An 18,007-nucleotide genomic window follows, 5' to 3' on the forward strand; every position below is an offset into this window, starting at 1 on the left:
TACTCGTCTCACTCAAACACACACACACACAGTCTGTTTGTTCTTTTCAAACATACACACAAAAACATGAACCCTTATATACACTAACATGAATACACACACACACACACACACACACACACACACACACACACACACACACACACACACACACACACACACACACACACACACACACACACACACACACACACATACACACACACACACCAATACACTCTCACGTGAATACACACACACACTCACACAGACAGTCACTGGCTGGTATGGGGTTGTTATAATCTTATCTCCCCAGGCCTGGATCTAGGCGGTATGGAGGCAGATAACCGGGGCTCGGACCTCAGGCAGATCTCTGTCAACCTCTCCGCTCCAGCAGCGCCTCTGAACCCAGTGACCCGCCGCGGAGCCACCGGGCCTCCCAGTCAAACACACGGACGGCACGTCGGCCATCAGTGCACCTCTGTGTCCCACGCAGCTCGGCACAGACACATACAGGGAGCGAATGAAAACAAACTCCAGAGGTCCTGGCAGAGGCGTGTTTGTGTGTGGGGGTTGAGGTGAATTATCAAGATGGGCAAAATGTTAAAAGAGTAAAAGGGAGGGCTTAGGTGAGTGACCATGCAAAAAGATGACCATATCCTCACAGAAGAATTTCAATCACTACTGTAACTAACTGTGATAGGAGCTTAGTAAAGTCTTAATTGCCTGATTCAAGCTCCAGAACCTAATAATGTCTGACAGGCCACTAAATGTACTCAATGAGAACATTCTTTAAACTAGACCCAACACAGCCAGAAGTGTCCACTTCCAGGTAATACATTGCCTTGTCTGTTTTCTGAAACCTGACACGTAATTTCAGTCTGCTGCAACCTGACATGTAAACTCTGTGCCATTTTCCTGAGCTGCCCAGACGGATTACTTCACCACCGACTGCACCACAGACACGCATGAGGCGACCCACTGGATATCATATGCCCTGGACGGTGTCTAACTTATGTGTGTGAATATTCATTAAAGGCCAACCGACAAACTGAGGACACAGAGAGTGGCTTTGTCTGGGCCGTTTGGAGCGCTGCCTGTAGCACCGGCGTGAGGGGTGCCGGAGGTTAAAATGGAGCCTGTCCTGAGAGCGGGGTTCTGGCGCGGGGCTGCCGGCGTGTACAGGTGGTGCTGTCACTCTGGGGGGTGGGGTGGGGTGGGGGGTGGGCTCCAGCAGCTGTGTGATCGCTCCAGTCTGGGCATCGTGTTTTTAACACGCACACACACACTGAATCACTTTAAAAGAGAGACTCATACACACACACACACACAAATACACAGACTCTCTATATACATTTGTCTATAACAGACATACACATATGCACAAACATACCTACACTCGTTCATACCCACAAACACAGAGACTTTGTGTTCCACATAAATACATGCACACACACACACACACACACACACACACACACACACACACACACACACACACACACACACACACACACACACACACACACACACACACACACACACACAGTCTTCTTGTGGCTGCAGGCTTTCTGGGCTGCTGGCCAGCCCCTTTTTCACCTCTCCTTGAGCCGCTCCCCCTGGCTCTTCCTCTGGTTTCACTCCACTATCAGAACAAGAGGACACCCACCTCCCTCAGCCTCCACTGCTCCCTCTTTCTCTCTCTCTCTCTCTCTTTCTTTCTTTCTTTCTTTCTGTATTCCTCTCCCTCACACACATACAGGAGGGCATTGCATGTACACATATGTAGGCATGGGGCCAGACCTCTCTGGCGAGTGTGTTGGAGGTCTTCTGGCATGAAAAAGAGGGAGTGAGAAGAAGCACAAACGCTCTGTGTGTGTGGTGTGTGGGGTCAAACGCTTTGGGTGAACCAGAACGGGAACATACTGATGGGCATATTTAAAGGCATAACAACACTGTCGGGGGTAGAAGTGCACACATCCAAGTGCCTTTGTGCACTACCACACACACACACACACAGTACAGAGTCCATTGCATCTCTTATGCCTGTTAATAAAACCTAATCTTTCTGATACTTGTGCCACTGCCCACCTTGAGTTTGCTTTAGGTGTTAATTTGACATTCCCCACCTCCCAGGTCAGACGGCCATACAGACAGATGGAACGAGACAAAGACAGAACAGATTAAAGAGAGAGGGGAGATGGAGAGAGCTCTGTGGTAGGTAGGCGAGGAACATCATGACCTTCACAGCACACAGCATGGCTATGTGTGTGTTTGAAGGTGTGTGTGTGTGTGTGTGTGACTGCATGTGTGTAGAGTTCCAGGGCATCTCTCTTATTCTTAAGATATGATGAGTCTTTGGAAAGCAATGCTGAACCTTCAACTGGATAAAAACAGGGATTTCTCAATCCCTCCTGCTCAACATTCATGCTGGGTTGAACCGCCACAAGGGAAACACGAAATCGATGAAGAACTAGCTTTAACACAAGAGGACCTGCTGGCTCGCTCATAACTGACACCCATTATAAGCCAAGTCTGCCTGTAATGGCTTTCCTCAACCTGTGAACGCACTAAATGCTAACCACTTGTCCTCTAAAGGGCTCCGGAACATAAGCACACTCACAACACTGTGCAATGAAATAGCATGAGATGTCACAAACAAATGCTAATTTCCGAGCAGAGGCGAGCTGGTCTGGAGGGAACAGTGGCACAACGACTGAGAGCATTAACATGCAGATGGCTCTTGGCAGAGGTGGCAAACAGCCGGGGCTTTCAGTGAAGGTCAAGGAGAAGAAAGAGTACGTGGCGCCAGCGAGAGCATCAATGAAGCCAAAAGGCGCCGGCCGATTGCTCAAGAGAAATCATTACTGAGACACCGCATTAAAGAGGCGCTGCTGGGACGACTGAAATCAAGTTCCCATAGATCTTGGGAGACATTCGAATAATGCCAAAAGGAGGACGCGAGATGAGGTCACCCTCCTTTTCTGTCAGCCTTATGATGGTTCAGCGAGTGCGGAGGGGAGGAAGCTGGCCTGTCGGACGGACTGAGCTGTGGTTTGAATTGTAAACACGACTCGTCGGGTGCGGCGCTAACGTCTGAGGGCAGCTGTGAAAGCAGTGTGGGGAGAGTGGGGTCTTTGTGGAAGTGCTCTCAGAAAAACACCCCTGATGTTTCACAAGGGTCAAAGTTGACTTTGTCTTGCGTTTGGCATCATGTTGCTTTTTTAACAGCAGAGGAGGAAACAGTTGTGAGATCAGGCCTTTGGGTGCAGAGAGGTTATCTTCCTCTGGTTATTTTACAAAACTTCATATCGCTGGAGTGAAACTCTGGTAAATAGTGATGTTGCTGTGTTAAGCACTTGTGGGTTACAGACAGCACGTGTTGTACTGTGTGGGAGGGCCTTTACATATCCTGGGTACAACAGGCGCGTGTTGCGGCTGTCTTCAGCCAGTTGTGCGTTGTTGTATCCTGCTGCACAGGATGGGCAGTTGTCATATTGGTTAAGTTAGGTTGCTGACTAGGAGTACTTGCATGTGACAGTGAGAGGATTGGCTGCTGTGGGAAGTCCCCAACCAATAGCACAAGGAATTCAACATCTTTTCCTGTGTATAAAACATTTCTTATGTCACCAACCATCAGCAGGATCAACATGATGTTTAACATGAATGGTTTACATATCATATTACAAACATATGGATGAATCAATATATTTAAGCATCTTTCATGGTCTTTTCTAAAAGCAACTGCATGAGGCAAAAATGATGTACAGCTTTTTGTATTCTAAGTCGGTGAAAAGTGCTGTGTGTAGTTAGCCACTGAATGGGACCTAAGGTCTTTCAACCGAGTAGAAATACCACAAACCAGCAGTCATCAAACCACCTGACCCCAAGGTCAGCATTATTTATACACAGACGTACGCAGTGTAGAAAAAAACGAAAAGGATCTGTCTCTCATTAACCAGTACAATGCGAGTAGAGGAGTGGAGTGTGGGTGGGGAGGGGGCGTGTGTGTGCGAGTATGTGATTAAAGAGCGAGAGAGAGAATGGAAAGACAGAGAGAGAAAGAGAGAGAAAGAGAGAGAGAGAGAGAGAGAGAGAGAGAGAGAGTTTTTTTTCTGTGAGGGGAACCGAAAACTTTCAAAGAACATTCAAAAACACACACAATAACTCTTATGCTCTCCTAACCTTACATACGGAGTTCACCACCCATTATGGGAAAAAACACTCTGCCAAGAGAACTAGATGAAAGGAAAACAATTATTGAAACATTCAGTTAGTTCAATCCACCCACGTCACCCTATAGATGCCAAGATCACTTATCCGCAACACTGTAGCAATGCATGGTGTAAGTCACTATTTCTCACCTAAAAAAAAAAACCAATCGAAACAAAAGTGTCTCACCATCCCTCTCTCTCACAAAAATAAAGCTGTATTTCCTACAAAAAGAAAGATATCTTCATACCATACACAGCCTACTTTAGTCTGAGCTCTGTAAACACACTCAGTGCGGGAGAGCATTGTCTGAAGGGCCCGCTCAGGTCTCTGACACATCCTGTTGCAGGCTCTGGTGGCGAGGGGAGTCTCAAATCAAACGGTGGGAAACATTTAGCTGGGAATACAGGGAGCTTCGTCAAGGTTAATTAGACCGCTGGGACGCATGCCGCTCACTTGACTCGTTCATCACTGATGCGTGCTGCTACAGCACCCAACCCAACCAAGCGGCGGTGGGGGGGGAAAAACACGCGTAACGCTCAATCCCAGCACGCCGTGATTTATACACAGACAGCAGCCTTCTAAAAGAGATGTCAGATGTTTGCAATTCCAAATGTCTGTAGCATGTCAATGCGGAAGCCCGCAGAAATGCCGCATTAAAAACTTCTGTTTTTGTCGTTTTCTTGTAAAGCGGCCATCTACTGTGGGGGCCACATAACTGTCAGCGAAGCATAGAAAATAACTCACTCCACTCAGCCAATTAAGTCATAATACTGGCACGAACCTTTCTCCCAATCAAACCAAAAAAGGCATTACGGTGTTGGCTCAAACTCCAGCCACGAAACACAGTGAACAACTGAGACGAGACAACGAGTCTGCTCTGTGGCTGAGGTTCCTGGTGCGGTGGCCCTCTAAGAACCTCTAAACTGGGCTGATTAGTTTTGAAGTGAATGACCACAGAATCTCTGCAGTCTTCAGTTAACAACACTGTAAACACAAATGGATCTCGAAAGCAGAGCATTGCACTGCTATACGGAGCGCTACAATCAGTGCCAAGAAATGGCACCTGACCTTTTACGGACCACCACAAAATTACAAAGTTGTATTTTTTTTCTGGGGAGACCACATAGACCTGAAATGACACCGTAGAGAGAGATTATAAAAAGGCTTGCAGCTGTTCCTGCTTGACAAAGCAGTAGTTATCATTAATAAAAGATCATATTCTCCCTGATTCGAGATTGAAAAAACAATGCTGCTGCTGTAAGCGCACTCTCCTCAGCTCTCCTTTCCTCTCGCACTCATTCTATCACTACCTCTGAAGACGTGCGTTCACTCTTTTGAAGCTATTTTGGTGAGTTGCGTCCTCGGCGCAAAAAAGGAATATGTCTGAGGAACCGTCAACATTTGCACAAAGTCTGTCAACAACATCAACGCAGTGGTGCTCCAGATCTCATTCACTTGTGCTGCTTCTTAGCTGCCAGTGCGCTCTCCTCTGCTTCTACTCCGGTGCTCTGAATGGAACAGAATTGTCCGGCTTGCCTATCCATGCTCCCAGACAGATCCTGTAGCCAGGAGGTTTGTCTGCTGTCTTTCTTTTCTCTCTCTATCTCTCTCCCTCTTTTTCTATCGCTCTCTGTCATACACAAACGCACGCCTGCCTGACTGGCTCCTTCTCTCCCGCCCCCCACCCCCCCACCCCACATCACTACCACCACCACCCCTTCGTCTTTTCTCTTGCGCCGCTTTAAAAAGAAAGGCAGCGTGCGGGAGACTGGAAATAACCTTCACATGGACAGCTCTGCCTGCTATCGCGTGCACACAGACGGCAGTGGCGGCGGCAATGCTCCCTCTCTCTCTCATACATGCAGTCTCTCTCTCTCTCTCTCTCTCTCTCGTTCACACACACACACACACATACACTCACCACTCCATGGACGAGGAACTCAAACAGTTTGCTCTTGGTGGCTTTGCGAGCTCCTCCAGCCGACTCCTCAGTGGCCATTTCCCTTGTCCCCCCTGCACGCCCCGCTCTAGCTGTCCTCTCTCTCTCTCTCTCTCCCTCTATCTTTTGTCTTTCCCTCTTCCTCGCCTCTCTCTCTCTGTCTCTCTCTCTCCTTTTCACCCTCTGTTCAACTCCCCAGCCCCCCTCCCCTGTTCCACTTCCCTTCCCTTTGTGTTTTCCTCTGACTGTTGTCCCCGCTTTCTCTCCCCTTCCCTCTCTCTGCCTCTCCTTCTCTCTCTCCTTCTCCCTTCCCTGTTCTCTCTCTCTCTCTCCCCCTCTCTCTGTTTTCAGCGTGCTGCCCTGCTGTGTCTCTCACTCAGTCTCGCACTCTCGTGTAGTTGAGCTGCCTTTCAAGCAGCCGGCAGAGGGGACGAGAGCGAGAGAGCGAGAGAGAGGGGGGTTGGAGAGGAGGAGAGGAGAGGAGTGGAGGAGGGGGAGAAGGAGGAGGAGGAGGAGGGGGGCGACGAGAGTGGGGGTCTGGCAGGGGGGTTCCGGCCGGCCCACCTCCGTGCTGCCCTCCCCCCACGCAAACCGCCACCCCTGCCCCCTCACCACTCCCTCCTCCCCCTCCCCTTGTGCAGCTGTTACATTCCATTGGTAGATAAGGCCATGCTCACTGACTGGCTGACTGAGCCCTGCGGTGGGTGGGTGAGCTCGCCTCGCCAGTGAGCCTGTCGCCCCAGCCTCCACCACCCTTCCCCTTTCTCTCTCTTTCTCTCTCTCTCTACCTCTCTTTCCCTCTCTCTCTCCCTCCCTCTCTCTCTCTCTCTCTCTCCCTCTGCCCTCTCCACTCTGCAGCAGTCCAGCATGCTGTGGCCCAGGGAGCATGGCTCATTCTCAAAACAGAGCAGAGCCTCTCTTAAAGGGGTTGGCTTCCCTTAAAGGGGATGGGCTGACTGTTTTTTTTTCTTTTTCTCTCCTCCCGTTCCAGCTCACGCTTTCCATGGGGAGTTTTCCAACCTCCTCCTTCCCTACCTGGCAAGGGCATTGGTCAAACACTGTGGAACTAACATGAGATTCTGCCTTCTAAGCTGCAAACCAACTGTTACTACCAATCAACAGCAGCTTTGTTCTTCTTTTTCTACTAATTATCAAAGATCAATGTCAATTATCAAAAATACAGGATGTTTTTTATGTCAAATTTACAAACTGAGCAGATTAACACAACACATTCCATACACACACATGCAACACATATACACATGACTAAAGACTATTTATAAAGATTACAAGAAAAAGATAACCTTACATCCAAGATGGCTATAGATACACTGTCATATAAAAAGCATTCCTACACCATGGCACTAACAAGGAACTCCACATTCACTTTGGGAGTATCTATAAGGCACATCTGCTAACACAAGAGGACAAATCCTTGTGTGCATATTGTACCTCCTGCATCTCCCCCATTTCAAGCTCTATAAAGGGCATTCATCAGTCATGGCATTCACGATCTTTCTCACTCCGAAACTAAATGAAATGTACAAATGAGTGCACGCACGCACGCACGCACGCACGCACACATAGGGAAAAGAGAAAGAAGCATCATACCATAGTAAATGTAGTCAATAGAAATAGTCAATATTTCTTCCGCATTATCCATCAAGTATGTGAATGGACCCACTTTACAATCAGTGCTCAACTATGGGGGTGAAACATCAATGAAATAGAACAGGGACGAGTCTGTGGTGCTGCTGTGTGGCTGCTGTTACCATGAGGATTATGACACTCACACACACACACACACACTCTCTCACACACACACACACACACACACACACACACACACACACACACACACACACACACACACACACACACACACACACACACACACACACACACACAAACACACACACACTCTCTCACACACACACACACACACACACACACACACACACACAGACAGACATCTTATTCTCCTTCCATCTGTCAGGGTATCCAGCCCCCTCCTCTTGAGCTCTTTAATTAGCTGCTAATGGGGAAACACCATGAGGGCCTGTTAAAGTGGGCATGGCTGGGCAGGCACGACGCGCACCAGTCACCAGCTACCAGCTACACAAATATAGCCAGAGAGCACGAGACTGCACCCTGCCCTAAGATGGCTCTGGCCCCGATCTGGTGTGGATGTGACGCTGTTCTGGAATCAGCTGCTGTCAGGGTGCACACTACAAAGGAGGGTAAGGACCCTCCTCCTCCTCCTCCCTTCCCCCCTCTTTTAAGAGCTTCTGAATTATTCATTTAGGGCAATCTGAATGACAAAGGCACTCCAAGAGAATTGTGTGTTAAGTGTGTGTGTGTGTGAATGTATGCGTGTCTGTGAGTGTTGAAGGTGGGGGTGGTCGAGGAAGAGAGATGGAGCATGTGTGAGTGAAATTGTGGGTGTGTTTTTTTAAGACCAGACACAAGCCACTGTCATTCTCCCATTCTACGCCGCTCAGCACAGATTGACCCCTGGAGGTCAGACTGTCTACAGGAGGGATGGGGGTCAGAGAGGTCTTGACCTAAAACAGACACGCTGCTAATTTCCTCTGGTTCCAAGTACATGGAATTGAGCAGCAGACAGTCCCTTAAGTAGAATTACCTCAAAAATGCTGTTATTTATCCACATTGCAGTTTAACGGATTAAAGGAAGCATGATAGTTAATTGTTACCTTCAGCTTAGCTGTGGTTTTCCATAATGTGATCAACCAACTGTAAAACTTCTCTCAGAGGTCTGCTTAGAGTGCTGTCCACAAATGCTAAACTATGACCGCTGTCAATATGATCTCTCCAGTTCTTCAATGGCTATTATTGAGGTGTAACTCCAGCTGCTGTGCCACTGTATAAAGTTCACGTTAAGGGTCGTCACCTTTGACCCTTGTGACCCCAATTATAAACCCTTGCTGTGCAACAGTGCCATTTATCACCGGCCATTCTAGGGACCTAAGGAGAGGTGGGTGGGGTCGGTACGTTTTCAACACTTTGTGTCCTTCTCCCTGACCAATGGCGAGAAGCCTTCATTAAGACATCACTGCAATCAATCCCCAGCTATGAGCAGCCAATGAGTGATGAACTCTTTCTGTGCCTGACACCCGATACTGTGTCAGCTTAAAAAAATGATGTGTGCTATATTTGTGCATTATGACTTCAAGAACTGTAATGTAAGCAAAAACAATGTTTACTGCAAACTAATCGGGAACCTGTTAAATTGAACACTGGAAAGCAAGCAAAAAAAACAGCCAAAACACACACACACACACACACACACACACACACGCCCAGTATGCCCATAAAAGACAGCATCAGTTCCCAGACTTCACCTTCTTGCTAAGTTCATTTTGGACTAAAACGCCCCTCTGAAGTTTAGCCAACAGTGATGTCACTTGGCAGCTCACTCGCCAATATAAATTCCAGCCCTCAGGGCTTACAACCCCAAACTAGATGTTCTGATATTCTAACGATCACAGCAACTCTGGGGCCCTCAGCTATGGCTCCTGTCTCTCAGTGTAGGAGTGAGGGAGAGAGAGAAAGAGAGAGAGAGAGAGAGAGTCTGTATGCTGAGCAGTACTGAACAGAGTAAATGACAGGGAGTGGGAGGGATGGGGAGTGAAACGACAGTGCTTGGTCTACTCTGACATGACTGACAAGGGCGCTAAACGGACCCGTCAGCGGACCAAGCCAGAATGAGCTCCAGATCTGGGCCAGACGAGATGAAAACTGACACAGAAAATAACATGAAGGCAGTTACGATGGAGGGTTGTTAGAGGAATACATTTTTCCCAAAATGTTTTCAAAATGCACTTCATACATTTAATATGACAAAATCAGCATGAATCGAGGGGCAGTACAGTGTATTTGTCCAATTCAAACAGACATAGAACTGGCATGCTTACTAATCTTGCCTCTCTGCCAACCTCAACGGTGACACCTGCTGGTGAAACAAGAGAACTTTCTATTTCCTGGCTAGCCTCCACCCATTGAAGGATATGCCATGAAATTCAAGCTTTTCTTGTGGCTGCCCACCTCTCTGCCTGCCCAGCACTCCATAGGAATCAAGTATGTATACACATTCACATTTCATACATTAAAGTGATTTCACAGTGGTCTTATATGAAGTGGATTCACTTCCTACAAGGATTATTCCATCCACTGTTTATCCACATTTCAAATGTAATACAACATGAAATACAAAACATCCTAGGAAAAATACATTATCCTGCCCAAATGTCTTCATCAAATGGCAGCAGCCAAACTAGCTGTAAATACAGCAGACCCACGTGGGGTGCAAACTACTGTAAGGGTCCAGAAAAGACCCCCTGCGTGCGTATGAGTACCCCCTGCCGGACCCCCTCCCTCTCCCTCATCCACCAGTGCCAGTCTCAACAAATGGTCAAGTCCCATTGACTGATCCGGGAGGGGGGCCAGGGGGCTTACAGAGTCGAGAAGGGGGTGAGGTGAAGTGTGTGTGTGTGTGTGTGGGGGGGGGGGGCAAACAAGACCAGCGGAGACAGCAGTACTCCGTCTAGCCAGCAGAGGAAGCTTATTGATCGGCCTCTCATTGATTCCAGTCCAGACTATCTGATTTGTGCCAATCAGGGCGAGACTGACTGTCTTGTGTCGTGTGAGCAGGCTGAACACTCACGCACAGAGAGTGTGGCAAAAAAACATTCAGAAAAGTCAGGTCCAATGCTATCACAGAAATTAGGCTGTTCATGCTTTAAAATCTAGAAAATATATTTTACAGTAAGAAAATGTACTTTGAACTGCTAGGGTGACAAACGTCTTGCTTGCCCAGCTTCACAATGCTGGCTCAAAGGCTAGGGTATGATAACATCAGGAACAATGGATCAGCTTCCAGGAAATGCACAACAATGCATACATTAACTGTGCCTCAGCTTCCTTTGGATAAAAGCATGAGATAAATGTATAGTCATCATAGGCTCACAGTCCTTGATGACTTTCTCCTTTTGACCACAAGGGAGCATCTGAGAGGTCTCTGATCTGTCTGTTCCACTGTGCTCTGTTCTGCCTTTGCCTCTCCTTTCTTTCCGGCTGGTCACACACGGTCGCTAACAGGCAGAGAATCAAAAATCCTCAAATGTCATTTCCTCTTCGAAAACAACGGCTGATGAAGTATGATAGATTGCCCGACTTTCCAGCTCTCTCACACAGCCCTTCCCCAACTCATTTAGGGGCAGATTGGTTTTCTTAATTAGCACAAGGCTCTTAATAAGCACTGAGTTGAGCTGGTGTGCAGGAACCCCCCACCCCCGAGGAAAGACTAGTTTTTTTTCTCTTCGTCTTGTTGACTTATCTTTTTTTTTAGGGAAACCTGATTTGAGATCCCCCGCAGTGAGGGATTCTCCTTTGGCTGGTTGACTTGTGCTCTTACACAACACAACGCAACACAAGGGCGCTCCACTAGGCAATTCAATTTGATTTGAGAGGGAAAGGAGTGGAGTGGAGTGGAGTGGAGTGGAGCAGTCTCAGCAGCAGCAGCAGCAGCATATAAAATGGTGATATAGCCCACAGTATTCCACAAACAAAATGGCTGCTACAAAGCAGCCAGGAAAAAAATCGACAATCCTGACTGAAAAAATGAAACTATCAGATTTTAGCATTTAATTGCCTTTGGAATATGTGGCTTAAAAAAACCCCCGATGACAAACATGATAAACACATTTTCTACTCACACTGATTGAAACATGACTGTGTCAAGGTGATGAGTGAAATACATGGCAATTTCATAATGGCCTTACTAGCCACTTCAGTGACATCCATCTCTGGTTCTAAGCGGTCTTTCAGTAATACAAGCAAAGCTGGCAAGGAAATCCACCCTACACCAGTCTGTGAGCTAGAAAATAATTCTGACCTACAAATTCTGTTAGTCTGCAACTAAAACAGTGTCACAGTGGATAAATCAGTGTCAAGCATGAACAAAAGACCTGCAAACCAGTCGGATTCTATCCGGATTAAAGGGTTCACTGTTCCTTTAAGAGCTGATGCAAGGCTTGCGAATGGAATTATATGGAAATGAGAGACGATGTAAACTGCAGAGTTTTGCAGGCAGACCCTGCCGTTGGCCCTTCGTAGTAGAGGAAAAGCAGAGGGGTAATCATGCAGGGTGGTGTGGACCACATCTGTCCAACGATGGCCTACAGCTACACACACGCAGTGTGTTCATTTGGTGTGTGTGTGTGTATTTGCTGTGTGTATGTGTTTAAATGTATGTGCTTGTGTGAAAGAGAGGAGGAGAAGGAAAGAGACAGAGAGAAAGAAAGTGAAAGGGAAAGGGAGAGGGGGGCTCACATAACCAAGGACTGACAGTTTTGGAAAAATTAAGTCCAATGTGTGTCTCTCTCAAACACACACACACACACACACACACACACACACACACACACACACACACACACACACACACACACACAAACACACACACACATGAATACCACACACATCAGGTAAAGAAGATGGAATAAGTCATTGGAGTGGCAGAGAGGGATGTCGGTACGGTCTACACAGGAAACGCAGCAGGAGCAATAGTGTTCAGTACGCCAGCAAACACTCCCTGAACACCAGAGGCCCTCTCTCTCTGACTCCACTGAGGGCTACCTGCCAAAGCCTGTCCAAAACCATGCCCTGATCCCCTTCAGACTCTCAAAGCAGGTCCTGCTGTTTTTACAACAATTGTATTTGAGACTAACCAATGATGAGCTGTACGAACAGTCTGTGTCGCCATGGCAACAAGGAGCCAATGAGATGAAGGAAAAGCTTGTAGCTTTGTCTGTTGCATGGAGCAGCGCACTTCAGCACACAGCAGTCTGTGCTGAGTGTTTGAATGCTGACTTGGTGATTTCCTCTAATGGAGCAGGCATGAATTAGTGAGGAATCTGACTCAAATAGCACTTCTGAAATGCAAAACCTATAAACTACCATCTACTATACTATATGTGAACACTACGACATGTAGAGTTTACAAGTCAGTGGCAAGGAAAATGTTTATCAAGAGAGTATAAGAAGTGCACCCATAAGAAACAACTGTGCTTCATGAATATATTGCTATGTTCTGATGCATTAAAATGTCTGCTGAAATAAACCACGGGCCATATTTACAAAGGGGGTTTAGTGTTGTGTTTTTCTGGTGTTCAAAATGAACTGGGTGAGCCAGACCTGGAGCCTATTTTACAGCCTTTCATTGCGCCTGTTGTGTGAGTACCTTTCAATTTAAAGCTTAGAGTGCTGTTGAGATGTTGACAACATGTCCGAAAAGAAAGAGTGAAAATTTCACTTTATACATTTTATCATCATAATTTATAAATCTTATACATTTTATTATTTAATACATTTTTATGAGGTTCAAACGCCAGTAAAAATATTCTTTTGAAATCCTAAATTGCATTAAGAAACTTATATCACTGAACTGTTCGAGCAGATTGCTCCAATCAGTGAATATTCTGACTCCCTGTTGGTGGCAACAATGTTCTTCTATTTCCTCAAACTCAAGTTTTCGTAATGCATCCATTTTGCTAACTGCCCAGACAACTGCATTAGACACCCGTTAAAGAGAATCTATTATGCTTTTTGTTTTCGGCCCCTTTCTTTTAGTGTGTTATATAGCTTTTGTACATGTAAATGGTCTGCAAAGTTACAAGGCCCAAAGTACAGGCCAGACAGAGTAACTCTCCCGCAGAAACCACCTTTGCCTCATTGGAATTCCAGCCCTTTTTGTTTGTTACAAGATGACGCAATTTTGTAACACAATCCTTACTACCCACCTAGCTGATCAATCAGAGCACACTAAGCTCATCAGGAGGGAGGACTTAAAGACACACGAGCTCTAACGGAGCATTTCAGACAGTGGGTGAACAGAGATGTACTGTATGAGAAAAATTATGTTTCGGAACATTGAAGCATGTAAATCTATTCTAGTAAACCTCAAAATAAATTATGAACATTCAAAATGAGCATAATAAGTCATCTTTAAAGTCCCCATGGACAAGTAAACCTTTTTTAACCTCATTTGAACACAGGTGCCTATCATTTAAACGCCTCATTTCGATAATCAGCCTTTGTAATTTGGTGATTCATTTTGAACACCTGATTATTGTGCATTTAGCCGAGGTAGATGAGTCTATGAGAAAAACACTCCTTGTAAATCCAACCCTTAATTTTCACTCATGCCATCTATTACAAAACTTTGGAGGGGGAGTGAGGATGTTCAAGGTGCAGAAATGTCAAGGCTTTAAGTTGGTGGCACGATTATATCCCTTCCTGCCCGGAAAGCTCCACTCAGAGTGACAGGAGTACCACAGCAATTAAGGGTTTAGGAGATGGGGCCTGGCTGGATGGCGCTGGTCTGCACAAAGCATCTTTATCCACTGGCTTCCTGTTCCAGCTTCTTGGCAGGGCTCTTTGTTGCCCTCTCTGTCTCTCTCTCTCTGTTACTCACTGCCCCTCTGTTTCTCAAACTCTTTTGCTCTCTCACAAACTCTCTTGCCCTAAGTCTCTATTTCTGACTCCATCTTTCAAACTTTCACAAAGTCTTTCACACACTCCTTTTCTCTCAAATATACACTCCCTCTTTGAAGCTCTCTCTCTTGCTCTCTGTCTCCTTTACTTTCAGTGCCTTTCCCGAAAGGGAGGCTTTGCTGGGGTGCACAGTGCCTGCCCTGCCTCACAATTAGCCCAAATGCACCATAGACCCCCCCACCCCACCCCCTCACACACACACAGATACACACACAAACTGGAAGGCATTTCTTCAGTTTTGTAGCTGTGGTAACAGGTCATCTTAACATTTAGCAAAAAACATGTTTTCTTTTTGAGTGAGATATTTGGCAACAAACATACCTTAGCAAGCTAGCTTCACTGATTGCCAAAAGAAAAAAGAGTAAGCTCTTGCTGAGACCACCCAGACTTATGCCAAGGCCCATTAATTTTAATATTCCCTGTAAATACTTGTGAGCATTCATACACTCTAAACGAACTGAAATTCTTTCTAAAAGACTATCTGCAGTAGCCAATATTTAGGCTTGCACACCGGATAAACTGTTGGGACATGAACATGCCCACAGAGGATAGAGATGGTTAGCATTACTGCATTACTGCTTCCACTGCGTCATAGTGCATGGACCAACCGCATGCACCAGGCTTATCACTTACAAAGCGGTCATGCTCTGGGTCAGACCAGGGATCGATACATTGAGAATTGCTGTGTCGTGGAAACTTCTCATGGGCCCCAGCGCCATTATGAGGGAGCAGAACATGCAGTATATATGATCAGGTGCCAATGTATCGGATTGTATACCTCCGTTTTTGCACTTCACTTTACAACTGCACTGGATGCACCAACCTTAAAGCTGCACTGGATGCACCAACCTTACAGCTGCACTGGATGCACCAACCTTACAGCTGCACTGGATGCACCAACCTTACAGCTGCACTGGATGCACCAACCTTACAGCTGCACTGGATGCAACAACCTTACAGCTGCACTGGATGCAACAACCTTACAGCTGCACTGGATGCACCAACCTTACAGCTGCACAGGATGCACCAACTGCACTGGATGCACCAACCTTACAGCTGCACTGGATGCAACCTTAGTGGATGAACCACAACCAAAATAATCTCAAACCATACACCACAACAGACACATTTCCTGATTATAAGTTAGTACTATAGTATTATTAGTACTATACAAGTCTGCAGTATATAGAGAAAAGTAACTGGTAGTTGGAGTTTCCTCCCTCCATCTGTCTATGACTCTCTGTAATCTCTGTTCTCATGCTGTCTCACTGGGGTGGGTGAGCAGAGAGCAACAGACACAACATGGACAGAGGGGTTTGATGGACAAGCCTATAGCTCTGTCTGTGGCATGGAGCAGCGCCTCATCCCACCAAGGATTATTTTTGGTGTTCCTAAACCAGTGGTGGTTACTAGTGTGACCAGTAAAAATAACTATGGAGGCCTTTTGTTCGCTTTGGCTATCACATTTTTCTACACTAAGAAAAAAAAGGCTGAGAGAATATACTTTCAATCCCAAGTGTAAAATGTTCTGCAATGATATTTAATCAAAATGTCATCTGATTTTTTCTTAAAATCATATATTTTTTTTAATCATCTAAAGATCTCAATAAAAGAAACTGAAATTGAAACCTCAATAGAGCAATACAAGAGTAATTGGGAGTATTTGTTAATTATCATCATCATTATTATCATTATGTAGTATTTATAGCAGAATGTTATTACTGACTATTTTCTCAGAGTATGACAGAGCCAGCTCACAGGTTTAATAGAATGGAAACTCCACTAGTCCTGAGGCTGAGGCATGAATCTGATCATCTCATCATGTTTACAGTTGTGACTCAGTAAAGGTATAGAGGGTTGGGGGACGGCGTAGGGAACTATGGGTTGCTCTGTGCTTAAATTCAGTTGAGCACTGATTTCATTGCTGGAGAGCCTTAAAAGCCGCTTACGCAAGAAACTCAGATGATTTAACAGCACAGGGTGTGCTTGTCCTATGCCACGGCCAAGCCCAGGAGCTGTGAAGCCACTAGCAGTATATATTAACCCTATTCTTCCACCAACCATCTGGACTTATGTGGCCTTATAAGCATGTGACGGTATCATCATATGACTTTACTCTCTTCTTTAAGCTAATACCTTCTGCCATCGGTCTGATTCTTCATGAACAAACAAGTCATGTAAATCCACGCCCAGTTTCACTTATTCATGCCTAGATATAGCAATTTACATTTTCACTTACTCACAGCATGACATACATCTCTCTGACAGACAGAGAGAGAAAGAGAGAGCGAGATAAAGGATGGGAGAGAGAGACAAGAGACAGAGAGATGAATCCCATGCCATTTCCCTTTAGACAACGCTCATGTATGGATTACCAATAACTCGCCCCCTAGCAACCCTGCTCTCAGTCTGCTGTGGTGGGCTCTACGCAGGAGGGCACGCAGGGATATCGAGCCATCGACTGTAAAATGGGTCAACCCGTGTACAGCCAGACAGTCCCCCTCCACTGCAGACGACTTGAGTCTGACCATACTAGACAGCCGTGTGGGAAGGAAGTGAGAAAAAAAGAATACCGATAAAGCATTCAAATAGCTCAGAAAAACTGAATGCTGACTGGAAACCCTGCTGCCCCACAATGAGGCTGGTATCAAAGGGAAGCTTTTTGCTTTTTTTCTGAAAAAGGGAAAGGATGGGGAAAAAAACTGACAGGGGCCAGCGAAAATGGCTAAATGAGTACTGTATGGTGCAAAGGGGTAAATTGAGGCCTTCCCTTTTCCCTTTCGCAAAGATAACAGCTTTTCAAAGGGAGCGTGTGTAATTACACAGCAAATTGGGTCATTGCCATCTGTAGTTATGCTGCAAAATCACACAAATCACTTTGAAATAAATCTTCACTGGTGGTGAAGGCTAAATTACCTCCTACGCTCCTATTTACAGGGAGCTGTGTTGTTTATTTCATGAGAACTTCAACAGGGTAGCCTGCTGCAAAATGCAAGCAGAGCATATTTACACACTCGTAAAAAAAAACATATTTGAAAACGATATGAAAAAGCACCCCACCTCGATTATTTCATTAGCAAGACCAGACCTCCACAGGTCCTTAACAGTAACATACAAAACATGTACGCAATGCTGTGTTTGGTATGAAGTCATACTGTATTAAATATTATGCATGTGTATAGTAGTGTACAATATAAAAAGGCAATATCCCTTTGCATGTTGTGCCATAAAAATTTCATTGTTCTTATCAGTAAAACTGGATTGTTCATTAGACCCTGCCGGTGTAGAAGATGTGTGGGA

At 45.9% G+C, this 18,007-nt stretch overlaps 1 protein-coding gene across 10 annotated transcripts in view; it reads right to left on the reverse strand.

Annotated features, from left to right (window-relative positions):
• Window positions 1-18,007, reverse strand: part of smarcd3b (SWI/SNF related, matrix associated, actin dependent regulator of chromatin, subfamily d, member 3b) — a 43,806-nt gene that overhangs the window by 21,426 nt on the left and 4,373 nt on the right. For 2 of the 10 annotated variants that reach the window (XM_031583596.2, XM_031583593.2), the window contains exon 1: window positions 6,116-7,461. The exons of 1 other annotated variant lie outside the window; for it this stretch is intronic. In XM_031583596.2, coding sequence (XP_031439456.1) covers window positions 6,116-6,193 — 78 coding nt within the window. In that variant the 5' untranslated portion in view covers window positions 6,194-7,461. Of the gene's footprint in view, window positions 1-6,115; window positions 7,463-18,007 lie in introns of those variants that run through there. 7 more of the 10 variants (XM_031583592.2, XM_031583594.2, XM_031583599.2 and 4 more) reach the window with 7 other exon arrangements.

Source organism: Clupea harengus, chromosome 17, assembly GCF_900700415.2.
Source record: "Clupea harengus chromosome 17, Ch_v2.0.2, whole genome shotgun sequence".
Lineage (NCBI taxonomy): Eukaryota > Metazoa > Chordata > Actinopteri > Clupeiformes > Clupeidae > Clupea > Clupea harengus.